At 47.8% G+C, this 12,925-nt stretch overlaps 1 protein-coding gene across 1 annotated transcript in view; it reads left to right on the top strand.

Annotated features, from left to right (window-relative positions):
* The window catches only part of LOC137446623 (gamma-aminobutyric acid receptor subunit rho-2), a 55,050-nt gene that overhangs the window by 8,890 nt on the left and 33,235 nt on the right, over window positions 1–12,925 (top strand). Inside the window, exon 2 of the mRNA XM_068149420.1 lies at window positions 3,603–3,709. Within this exon, the coding sequence (XP_068005521.1) occupies window positions 3,603–3,709 (107 nt within the window). The remainder of the gene's footprint in view (window positions 1–3,602; window positions 3,710–12,925) is intronic.

The raw sequence follows: 12,925 nt of genomic DNA, 5'->3' as shown, positions 1-12,925 counted from the left end.
ACCAGCACACCTGATGTCACTGTTGCAAAGGATGGGTGTTTTTCAAACAAACTCAGTCTTGCTGTTGGAGTAAATTGGCAAAAGTAATTGTCACACATTTGAAAGGCTGTATGGACTGCCTCTCATTAAAAATAGCTCCATGCAAAGTCTTTGTACATAGATTAAATGGATTAAAAATTAAATGTCAGACCCCTCTCTGTCAATTCTGTATTGCCTGTCACGTACCTGAAGGATTATGCATGAACTGTTGACTAAATGCTCGGTGTGGAGAAGAGAAGGCTCTGAGGTGACCTCATTGTGGCCTTCCAGTATCTGAAGGGGGCCTATAGGAAGGCTGGGGAAGGACTTCTCAGGATCTCAGGTAGTGAGAGGACTAGGGGGAATGGAATGAAGCTGGAGGTGGGGAGATTCAGGCTGGATGTGAGGAGGAGGTTCTTCCCCATGAGAGTGGTGAAACCCTGGAATGGGTTGTCCAGGGAGGTGGTTGAGGCCCTGTCCCTGGAGGTGTTTAAGCCCAGGCTGGATGAGGCTCTGGCCAGGCTGATGTAGTGTGGGGTGTCCCTGCCCATGGCAGGGGGCTTGGAACTAGATGATCCTTGTGGTCCCTTCCAACCCTGACTGATACTATGGTACTATGAAATGCATCCCTTGGCTCAGGAAGTTCCTGAAAGCCTCTTTTTTGTCTAAAGGCATTGTCGGTGTCCCCAGCCAGCCCTCTGAAGCCTCTGCACTCACAGACTTCTTAGCAACTCTCCTGGGTGCTGTTTGCTCTTTGATGGTTTGCAAATTGTAGCCAGGTGGGGGTTGGTCTCTTCTCCCAGGCAACCAGCACTAGAACAAGAGGACACAGTCTCAAGCTGTGCCAGGGGAGGTTTAGGCTGGATGTTAGGAAGAAGTTCTTCATAGAAAGAGTGATTGGCCATTGGAATGGGCTGCCCAGGGAAGTGGTGGAGTCACCATCACTGGAGGTGTTTAGGAAGAGACTTGATGGGGTGCTTGGTGGTATGGTTTAGTTGTTTAGATGGTGTTGGATGATAGATTGGACTCGATGATCTCAAAGGTCTTTTCCAACCTGGTTAATTCCATTCCATTCCATCCCATCCCATTCTATCCTATCCTATCCTATCCAAATGGATGGATCTGAGCTTGGCACTCAGTGAGGCTGTACCACTGATTTACAAGATGACTTTGTACCACCATCAGGGTGTTCCATACTATTTAGACCCCATGCAACATGAAGTTTTATTGGATTTTTAATTTTCTCTTTTTTCTCCTCCATTCTCTGAGCAGAGAGGTTTAACTGAACACTCCTGGGTACTTAGGCCCTTCCCTGATGGCTAAGGTCAGGCTGGCACACCTCCACTGCCAGCTTTTTGGGAACAGAGGCAATGCTGTTGTCAGCAACCCAGACTTTGCCAAGAAACACAACCTGCCCCTGCAGCAAGCAGCTCAAAACGAGACTTTTGCCTCCAATCATTTCCGTTCGTGGTTGTGCTTGGATTTATCCCCCTGCTTTTAGGTTAAAATGAATGCAAGCCCTGTTGGGAGTGCATTTGCTCCAGCTGCCTCATTCTTTACAGCCAGCAGGCAGAGAGGCATGCTCTGACATTCTGATTTAAATAGGAGATGATGGTGAGGTGAGGGTGGATCCAAGTTTTCCTGTGTAGTGTGTGCCCTGAGGACCAAGGGCTTGTAGTACTTCAAAACATCAATTTAATAGTAAAAAATAATTGTGTTGCTTCTTTTTTTCCATCCTTTACTTAAGCAAACAGGTTATCAATGTAAGCAGCAGCAGCTAGCAACCCCCCTTAGGTCCTACCATTTCTTTTCTGAACAGAATGCTCTGATGAAAGGCCTTTCTTCTGGTATGTAATTTAAGCTCCCTTTGCTCATACTCCTCCTCTTCTCCAGGCTAAACAATCCCAGCTCCCTCAGCCTCTCCTCATAGGGCTTGTGCTCAAGGCCTCTCCCCAGCCTTGTTGCCCTTCTCTGGACATGTTCAAGTGTTTCAATGTCCTTCTTAAACTGAGGGGCCCAGAACTGGACACAGGACTCAAGGTGTGGCCTAACCAGTGCTGAGTACAGGGGCACAATGGCTTCCCTGCTCCTGCTGGCCACACTATTCCTAATGCAGGCCAGGATGCCATTGGCCTTCTTGGACACCTGGGCACACTGCTGGCTCATGTTTAGGCAGCTGTCGATCAGCACCCCCAAGTCCCTCTCTGTTTGGGAGCTCTCCAGCCACTCTGACCCCAGCCTGTAGCTCTGCATGGGATTGCCGTAGCCAAAGTGCAGCACTCAGCACTTGGACTTGTTGAATGCCATCCCACTGGACTCTGCCCATCTGTCCAGTCTGTCGAGGTCCCTCTGCAGAGCCTTTCCACCCTCTAACTGACTAACATCTGCCCCTAACTTGGTGTCCTCCTTGCAGTTCTGAGGAATGGCAGGGGTGCTGGTCACGCAGCGTCTGTCTCTCTGCTGTTTAGTTACCCACTTAGGCCGTTTTAGTGACTTCCCTCACACTTTCCCCAGGGGGTTTGTTGCCACCCTTGTTCTACTGTTATATGGTCTCTTGAATAAAAAGTTTTGAGTTTTCCCCTTTAATAATCAGAAAAGTGAAGGATTGCAGGGAAGACCTTGCTGACTTTAGATGAGCCTTCTCTTTTCCTGCTGCTGTCGAGGGAAATTGGTGACTTTGTTATAGTGAAATGGCACTGAGCCCTCTCTCCACACAAGCCACTGGTACTCAGCTGATGGTCATGGGGCAGATGGTCTCCAAATAGCATATGACATTGCGTGACCACCCCTGCAAAGAGCTTGCTTGAGATAATGTCACCTTGGGACCCAGCCAAGTCCTGCCTGGGTAACGTGGGAGGCAGAGTCACCTTCTGCTGTCGTTTGCTCTGTCACCTTTGCTTCATCCTGGCTCCTCCAACAGATGTTGTGCTGTTGACCTTGTGCAGCTCTGGGAGCCATGGTGTACAAGGTGGAGAGAGCACTTTGACCACCCTGGAGTTGGCTGAGATAGCAGAGATGCCTGCAGAGAGGGACAGGTCTGAGTTAATGCTATGGAGAAGCAGTGCTGGGGCTGCCATTCCGCCCTATGCAATGATGCCAGCAGCAACCTTGCTTCCCTCCCTGGGGCTGTGTGCACAAAGCTGCTGCCTCTGCAGCTCTGGAATCAGGTCAGCAGAAGCAAGCCACAGAGCACTGCTTGGGCACAGAGACATCACAGTATCACTAAGGTTGGGAGAGACCTCGAGGATCATTGAGTCCAACCTATCAACACAGACCTCATGACTAGACCATGGCACCAAGTGCCACATCCAATCCCCTCTTGAACACCTCCAGGGACGGTGACTCCACCACCTCCCTGGGCAGCACATTCCAATGGCTAACAATTCGCTCGGTGGAGAACTTTCTCCTCACCTCGAGTCTAAACCTCCCCTGGCGCAGCTTGAGACTGTGTCCCCTTGTTCTGGTGCTGGTTGCCTGGGAGAAGAGACCAACCCCTTCCTGGCTACAACCACCTTTCAGGTAGTTGTAGAGGGCAATGAGGTCACCCCTGAGCCTCAGATCAATACTATTGCTGTCCTTTGCAGTCACATCTATAAGAAGAATCGTGACATGACCAAATCCTGGAAGGGAAAGACGGAGCAGCTTCTCAGGGTGGATGACCATGACTTCACCATGCGGCCAGCTTTTGGAGGTGAGAGTAAACTGATTCTCCTGATGTCATGCTTGTCTCATGAAAAGTGGTCTAACTATGTAAATAATTATCTGTTTTTTTAAAAGGAGGAAAAAAAGAAAAAAGAGGGGAAAAAAGAAAAAAGAGGGAGAAAAAAGGAAAAGGAAAGCAAGGAAAAAAGTTCTGGAGTCCCTATTACAAGAGGGATCTGGAGGTGCTGGAACGTGTCCAGAGAAGGGCCACGAGGATGATCAGAGGGCTGGAGCACCTCTCCTGTGAGGACAGACTGAAGGAGTTGGGGCTGTTCAGTCTGCAGAAGAGAAGGCTCTGAGGTGACCTCATTGTGGCCTTCCAGTATCTGAAGGGGGCCTACAGGAAGGCTGGGGAAGGACTTGTCAGGATCTCAGGTAGTGATAGGACTAGGGGGAATGGAATGAAGCTGGAGGTGGGGAGATTCAGGCTGGATGTGAGGAGGAGGTTCTTCCGCATGAGAGTGGTGAAGCCCTGGAATGGGTTGTCCAGGGAGGTGGTTGAGGCCCCGTCCCTGGAGGTGTTTAAGCCCAGGCTGGAGGAGGCTCTGGCCAGGCTGATCCAGTGTGGGGTGTCCCAGCCCATGGCAGGGGGGTTGGAACTAGATGATCCTTGTGGTCCTTTCCAACCCTGACTGATACTATGATACTATGAAAAAGGGGAAAAAAGGGCAAAAAAAATGAAAAAAGGGGAATAAAATTTAAAAAGGAAAAACATTATAATAAAAAAGAGGACAAAATAAAAAGCCTCTGGCCAGCTGCGCAGATGTGAAAGGAAAGGACTTGAGTGGTCTTAGGAGATATTTGAGGCAATTCAGAGAGGCTTCATCTTCACTTCATAGCCCCCTGAGTTCTGAGCAGCTCCTACAGTTCCTCCTGGTGTTGAAGTTGGCTGGTTTTCCTGGCTAGTGTTCCCCAGAGCTCAGGATGGGCTCTCCCAGCAAGTGTTTCACTCTGCTGAAAAGATGAACACACTGCAGGTTTTATTGTTCAGATGAGCTTTCCAGATGATGTGATCAGCTTTCAAGGTCAAGAACACTTTTGGTGGATCACATCCCATTCTTGTTAGGAGGAAATGGAGTATTTTTGTCCAGGTGAAATCTTGTTTCAAACTCTCTAAAACAATCCACAGAGCAGGAGAAGAGGCCTTCACTTCTGTCTTTTGTCATACCTGGTTACACAGATGTACTGATCTTTCTAGACTCATTACTGCAGAGGTAGGAGAGTACCTGAATAAAAATGTGAAGTTCCAACAGCTGGGTGAGGGCAATCCCAGGCACTGATATAGGCTGGGCAGTGCTTGGCTTGAGAACAGCCCTGGAGAAAAGGACTTGGGGGTACTGGTGCATGAGAAGCTCAACATGAGCCAGCAGTGTGCACTTGCAACCCAGAAAGCAAATCACATCCTGGGCTGCATCAAGAGTAGTACAGCCAGCAGGTGATCCTCCCCCTCTACTCCACTCTGGTGAGACCCCACCTGGAGTACTGTGTCCAGTTCTGGAGCCCCTATTACACAAAGAATCTGGACATGCTGGAGCAGAAGGGCCAGAGAAGGGCCACAAGGATGATCAGAGGGCTGGAGCTCCTCTCCTGTGAGGACAGACTGAGCAAGTTGGGGTTGCTCAGTCTGGATAAGAGAACAGCTCTGAGGAGACCTTGTTGTGACCTTTCAGTATTTGAAGAGGGCCTATGAGAAAGCTGGTGAGGGACTTTTAAAGATGTTGGGTAGTGAGAGGACTAGGGGGAATGGAACAAAACTAGAAATGGGTAGATTCAGATTGGATGTTAGGAAGAAGTTCTTCCCCATGAGGGTTGTGAGACACTGGAACAGGTTGCCCAGGGAGATGGTAAAAGCTCCATGGCTCGAGGATTTTAAGGCCAGGCTGGATGTGGCTTTGGGCAATCTGATCTAGCGGGAAGTATCCCTGCCCATGGCAGGCGGGTTTGAACTGGATGGTCATTGAGGTCCCTTCTAACCTGGCCAGTTCTGTGATTCTGTTCTGTGATATTAAAATGCAAGGGAATAGAGGAAGCAGAGGAAACCAGCCAGCTCAGGAGAGACTGCTGCTATGGGATCCTTATATGAGATCCTTATTTCTGTGGCAGAGAGTTGGTTTTGGTGATAAATATTGTTCCCAGCCAGTGAGGTCAGTGAGAGATTCTACCTGTCTCAGGGGGAAGAGCTGGAGTTGTCCCTCTGGCCGCCAAAAAGCAGTGTCGGCATTGGAGAGGCAATCTTTGCAGGTAGCAGAGGAAAGCCTCAAAGCAAATGCCTCAAAACCCTCAGAAACTTGAACTGTTAAACCTTAGGGTGCTGTGCTTGGTTTTCAGAATATGTAGATATATATATTTGAGGCCAACCTTAGTTTTTAGAGCTTGTCTGCTGACTTCTGAATGCCTGATGGGGACAGACTGGAAGTGCTAATCTCTCCCCAGGGCAGCTGTCACCAAAAGAGCTGCTGCCTTCCGTGTTGACAGGGCTTCTCTGGGAGAAGATTTGGACTCCTTCCCTCAGCTTGGTTGGAGGTATCTGGGGAGCCCCTGTGACTCTTTTGTTTTTAATTCTAATTGGATGTATGTCAGGGCATGATGCCTGTGCTTTTTGAGGAAGCTGAGGGATGGTATTCTGTTGAGCTGATGGTTTAGGGTTTGGTGTCCAGTGTCACCACTGCATTGTATTTCTGTAAACAGACCAAGTTGTTACTATTTTTATCAGTGCCAGAGAACCTATGAGGAACACCTTTGTGCATGCTTCACACCAAATAGACAGACACACAGAGTTAGCCTGGTACTCTTTCAGTCCTAATGTTACTGCCTTTTAATTTCCCTCCTGTCTTGTTTTCCCATTGTGGCTCTGCGCTGGACTCTCTAAAGCAGTTCCCTGAGGTCCTTCTTGAACTGAGGGGCTGAGAACTGGACATGATATTCCAAATGAGACCTCACCAGGGCAGGGTAGAAGGGGAAGAGAACCTCTCTTGACCTACTAACCACCCCCCTTCTAATACACTCCAGAATGGCACTGGCCTTCTTGGCCACAAGAGCACACTGCTGGCTCATGGTCAACATTCCATCCACCAGGACCCCCAGGTCCTTTTCCCCTTCACTGCCCTCCAGCAGGTCAGTCCCCAACCTCTCCTGATCCGTGGTGGGGGTGGGGTTGTTCTTTCCCAGGTGCAGCACTGGTGAAGAGTTTTTCAAGAAGAAAGTGCCTTTGTAATGAGCAAGTGAGCAAGCCACTGTTGTGTAAGTTGGGTTATTAACAGCCCAATAAGCCTGGCTGCCTTGCCTGCTCTCAGCCCATTAGAGACAAGCTCTTGGGTACCGTGGTGATGACAAAGACGATTTTTCGCTTTGCTGATGTTGAAAGTAGCCTCCACGAGCTAAAATAGACCTTGTTTATTATGGCCCTTGGGGAGTTAGCTCCATGTCAGTGACCTTGTTCTAGCTAGCAGATGTTCAGGTATTATTTACAAATATTAATATTTAAAGATTATGTAAATGTGGGGTTTGCTGCCTTCCTTCAGCATCCATTTTAAGCATTTCATCTATTACATCTCCTATTTTAGAGGGAGCCTGTGAAATAAGCAGCTTTAGTTGAGACTTAAAATAGCTATATTTTCTTTGCTGAGGAACAGCCTAATGCTGCACTTTTATTATATTTCTTCATAGCCTAATAGCTAAATGTCAGCTGGTCCTCACTGCCCTCTCTGGGCAATGTTTTTGTTCAGATGAATGAACAGTGGGGTGAATAGAATAGCATAGCATAGCATAGCATAGCATGGCATAGCATAGCATAGCATAGAATAGAATAGAATAGAATAATAGAATAGACCAGGTTGGAAGAGACCTTCAAGATCATCACATCCAACCCATCATCCAACACCACCTAATCAACTAAACCATGCAACCGAGCACCCCATCCAGTCTCCTCCTAAACACCTCCAATGATGGTGACTCCACCACCTCCCCAGGCAGCCCATTCCAATGGGCAATCACTCTCTCTGTGTAGAATTTCCTCCTAACATCCAGTCTGAACCTCCCCTGGTGCAGCTTGAGACTGTTGTCCTCTTGTTCTGGTGCTGGTTGCCTGGGAGAAGAGACCAACCCCCACCTGGCTACAACCTCCCTTCAGGTAGTTGTAGAGAGCATTAGGTCTCCCCTGAGCCTCCTCTTCTCCAGGCTAAGCAACCCCAGCTCCCTCCCTGAGGGTTAGCATCAAGGGCTGGAACAAATCTTGCTTCTCCCTCGATGACCAACCATCAGCAAGATGCAGAGGAACAAAGCTCACTGCAGTCAGCTGGCAGCTGATGAGTGTATTAAAGAATCACAGAATCAACCAGGTTGGAAGAGGCCACCTGGAAGCTGCCTGTACCTTAGAGGTCTGTGGTAGTTTCAGGCTATGCCTTTAAAATTTTTCACAGATCTTGAGCAGAAAAGTAGTAAAATGTAAACAAATCACTCTTGGGTGTAAAAGAGGAAATAAAGGTAATTCTAAACCATCCCACTGGAGAGATATCTACCATTGGAATGTGCTGCCCAGGGAGGTGGTGGAGCCACCATCCCTAGAGGGGTTCAAAAAGGGATTGGACGTGGCACTTGGTGCCATGGTTTAATAGTCATGAGGTGTAGGGTGACAGGTTGGACTTGATGATCTTTGAGGTCTTTTCCAACCTTATTGATTCTATGATATGATTGGTTGTACCAAAACAATTCCTTCTTCTCTCCTTGCTTCTTTGCTCAGGAGAGATACTAGCTTGCTTCTGCTTGACCTTGGCTGCATTGTTTTGGTTAAGTCTAACAGCATCTTTCTCTGCTCCTTTCTCTTCTCCCTTTTGCACAGGGGGGTCTGGGTAGGCAGGGAAGGAGAAGCTAGTAGTTTCCCCTGGTCTTTGACCAAGGGGAATTCTTGTTCTGTTTGTTAACTGTAAACACCTGTAACTATTGTAAACACTGTATATTTTGTACATATCCATCACATTCCATTGTAGATTGTAGTTTTGCCTGTAAATACAGCTTTCATTTGCTTCCACCTGAGCTGGTCTGGCAAAGTTAATGTTGGAGGGGGGGAAATTTCAACCCACCACAAGGTCCCAAACATCCGTCCACCCACCCATTAAAAACAATAAACACACAGAGAGATGTGCAGAAACACTGAAGACCAATTAGCAGCTTGCAGATGTGGAGTATCTTGTGAACACTTGCAAGCTTCTCTGGGCATGCACCAAATATCTGGCAGATCAGAAGTCTCAAACCTGCTTGTTTCCCATGTAGACATTTGTATCTCAGAGCCTATGTCTGCCTCACTCCTCCAAAGACAGAAGAGAGGACACACAGAGAGAGAGACTGTCTCAGAGGAGAACAATGAGCCTTTGAAATCAGTGCCAAAGAGAAAAATTTAAAGCGGTGTTGCAAAGCTTCAGTCTTGGAGCTGGAGTGGAAAACCTGACTCCAGGCACTTTCACAGTAGCATGCTACTCTCTATCTTCCAAAGCTTGCTGTAAAATAAAAACCACAGTCGTGCCTGGGAACTGAGTGGTCCTTTGCAGCTTTCATGCTGCTCCTCAGTGGGTTCTTCACTGAGAGAGTCATTTGCCATTGGAATGTGCTGCCCGGGGAGGTGGTGGAGTCACCGTCCCTGGAGGGGATCAAGAGAGGATTGGACAGTATCACAGTATCACAGTACAACGTAGGTTGGAAAGGACCTCGAGGATCATCGAGTCCAACCTATCAACACAGACCCCATGACTAGACCATGGCACCAAGTGCCACGTCCAATCCCCTCTTGAACACCTCCAGGGATGATGACTCAACCACCTCCCTGGGCAACCCGTTCCAATGGTGAATGACTCTCTCGGTGAAGAACTTTCTCCTCACCTCGAGTCTAAACCTCCCCTGGTGCAGCTTGAGACTGTGTCCTCTTGTTCTGGTGCTGGTTGCCTGGGAGAAGAGACCAAAACGTGGCACTTGGTGCCATGGTCTAGTCATGAGGTCTGTGGTGACAGATTGGACTCAATGATTCCAACCTTGGTGAGACTGTGATACTGTGAAGAGGATTTCAGCTCTGCAAGATACTGATGTGGACAGTGATGGAGATAATTGATGTTGACACGTTTGCTGTTTCTGGAAGCACTGCTTCAGTGGAAGGTTACACAATCTCTCTCTCTCTAGACTTTGATCTATAAATACTTCAGCTCATGTTTAATTTGAATAATTCCATGAATTTGGCTGACATCTTTCAGAGACCCTAAAGTATGAGCTGCAGTCTTACTGCTTCCTCTTCTCAGCCAAATCCACAGCCTTCACATGAATTTGTTTAGCTTCTCTTCCAGCAGTGAGCATCCTAGAGAGGAGCCTGAGCTTTGTGATTTCTCCAGCATCACAGTACTCAAGTTTTTTTCCTGCTTCTAATTCTCCAAGCTGGTTCTTCTGTTTTCCCTCTCTCTAAAGACAAAATGAATACTGACAAAATACTGTTTACAACAAGGAAAAGCTGGTTGATTTTTACTTTTAATTCTATAATATAAGTTACTTCTCTCTCTGCCTGCTCAATCTGTCAGGTGCCATCTCAGCTGCTGTTGTCCCTTCCTGTTTACACTTTCCTCCTCTTCAAGGTGCACCAGGGAGGATTAGGTTAGATATTAGAACAAACTTCTTCACTGAAAGTGTTATCAAACATTGGAACAGACTTCCCAGGGAGGTGGTTGAATCAGTATTCTTGGAGGTGTTTAAAGCATGCACAGATGTGATACTAAGGGACATGAATTATCACCAGACTTGGGAGTTAATGATCTATGAGCTAGACTCATGAGGGCAGGGAGGCTCTACAGAGGGACTTGGATAGACTGGATGGATAGGCCAATGTTAATGGGATGAGCTTCAATAAGGACAAATACCAGGTCCTGCTCTTGGGTCACAACAACCCCAACCTATGCTACAGGCTCGGGGGAAGTGTGGCTGGAAAGCTGTCTGGCAGAAAGGGAGCTGGAGGTTCTAATCACAAGCAGCTGAATAAGAGCAAGCAGTGAGCCCAGGTGGCCAAGAAAGCCAGTGGCATCCTGGCTTGTATTAGAAGTGCTGTGTCCAGCAGGAGTGGGGAGGTGTTTGTCCCCTTGTAGTTGGCTCTGGTGAGGCCACACCTTGAGTATTGTGTCCAGTTTTAGGCACCTCAATACAGGAGAGATGTGGAGGTGCTGGAGCCAGTGCAGAGGAGGGCAATGAAGTTGGGGAAGAGCCTGGAGAATAAATCTTATGAAGAGTGATTGAGGGAGCTGAGGCTGTTTAGTTTGAAAAAGAGAAGGCTGAGGAGGGACCTCATTGTCTACAACTACCTGAAAGGACATTGTGGAGAGGCTGGTGCTGATCTCTTCTCACACGTAGTGATAGAACAAGAGGGAGTGGCCTCAAGCTGTGACTGGGCAGGTTTAGACTCAACATGAGGAGAAAATTTTTCATGGCAAGAGTGGTCAGGCATTAGAATGTGCTGCCCAGGGAGGTGGTTGAGACTCCAAGCCTGGATGTGTTTGAAGGTGGTTTGGATGTGATGCTTGGGATATGGTTTAGGGGTGAACCTTGTAGAGTAGGGTTAACAGTTGGACTTGGAAAAGACCCTCAGAATCACCAACCTGAATGTTTCTGTGATGCTGTGGTCTTCAAGGTCTTTTCAAACCAAAACAATTCTATGATTATGCTCCCTCTCAACAAAGGGATTTTTTCTTCTGTTTGCATTTGCAAATGCCTTGTGGCATTTGATGGGGAATTTGGCAAAGCATCTGGAGACCCAGTGGTTCATCAGTTTAGTTTCCAGAGGGCCAAGATTAAAAAGACCGCAGTTCCAAATTTACTCCAGGGATTAGTGAGCCCAAAGAAGTCTTGACATCTTTCTGTGACTGATCAGCAGCCATTCAATGGTATTTGCTGTGGACAAGGCAACCTTTAAGGACACCCAGAGTTTGTTTCTGTGGTTTAAAGAGGGCATTTCTTTACAGGACTTCTGGTTTGCTTCAGACACTGCATGCATTTAGTATTGCTTGCATCAAGTGCCTCTGCAAAACTAGACCTTAGCAGAAGCATTGAAGAGCTATTGGCCAAGTGAATACATGGTTGTATTATCAGTTATGCTTACTGCCTAGAGCAGGACTTGCTGATTGTTCAGTTCCTGCCACCAGCTCCCAGCCAGCAACATTTGGGATGGACCCACTGGCTTTTCACAGAATCACAGAATGTTAGGGGCTGGAAGGGACCTTGAAAGGTCATCCAATCCAACCCCCCTGCCAGAGCAGGATAGGATAGGATAGGATAGGATAGGATAGGATAGGATAGGATAGGATAGGATAGGATAGGATAGGATAGGATAGGATAGGATAGGATAAGATAGGATAGACCAGGTTGGAAGAGACCTTCAAGATCATTGTGTCCAACCTATCATCCAACACCACCTAATCAACTAAACCATGCAACCAAGCACCCTGTCAAGTCTTCTCACCTAGACCAGGTCACACAGGAATGCATCCAGGTGGGTTCTGAATATCTCCAGAGAGTGAGACTCCACAACCCCCCTGGGCAGCCTGTTCCAGTGTTCTGCTACCCTCACAGTGAAACACTTCTTCCTCCTGTTTCCACAGGACTTCCTATGCCTCAACTTCCACCCATTGCCCCCTGTCCTGTCATTTGGCATCACCAAGGAGAGCCTGGCTCCATCCTCTTGGCACTCTCCCTCTCCATACTTAAAAACATTAATGAGGTTATCTGGGAGCTGAAGGGAGCATTTAGTGCAGGAATGTGGAAAAAAGGCAAGAACATGGATGTAGTATTTTATCTTCAAGAGCAGAGAGGGAAGAAATAGAAGAGAGGACTAACAGCAGCTTGGCAGTGTTCTGCTGTTTGTGGGTTTGGGGTTTTTGTGTTTGGTTTTTGGTTGCTATTTCCAAAAAATCTGTGCTTGGTGTTCAGTCAAGCGTGGAAATCGCAGCAGTAAATAGACTTTGGATGGGTTCTCATTTCCTGAATCAAGGCTAAATTAAGCATCCACACACAGGCAGTGCCTGTTGCAGTCTAGAATCTGGGGAGGGCTGCCCACTGTGTGCTGGGCGTGCAGCACCTCAGCACCAGGGAGGCACAGTGGGAAGCACCACAGGCAACCACTGCTTTCCACTTCTGGCACAACCTGATAGTGCTGTGAAGCCATCCTGGCAGGGACCATGCTGTCTCT

This window comes from Melanerpes formicivorus, unplaced genomic scaffold, assembly GCF_026170545.1.
Source record: "Melanerpes formicivorus ecotype bairdi unplaced genomic scaffold, bMelFor1.0.p_v2 SCAF_2, whole genome shotgun sequence".
In the NCBI taxonomy this organism is placed as follows: Eukaryota; Metazoa; Chordata; class Aves; order Piciformes; family Picidae; genus Melanerpes; species Melanerpes formicivorus.
This window is presented reverse-complemented; position numbering and strand designations above follow the sequence as displayed.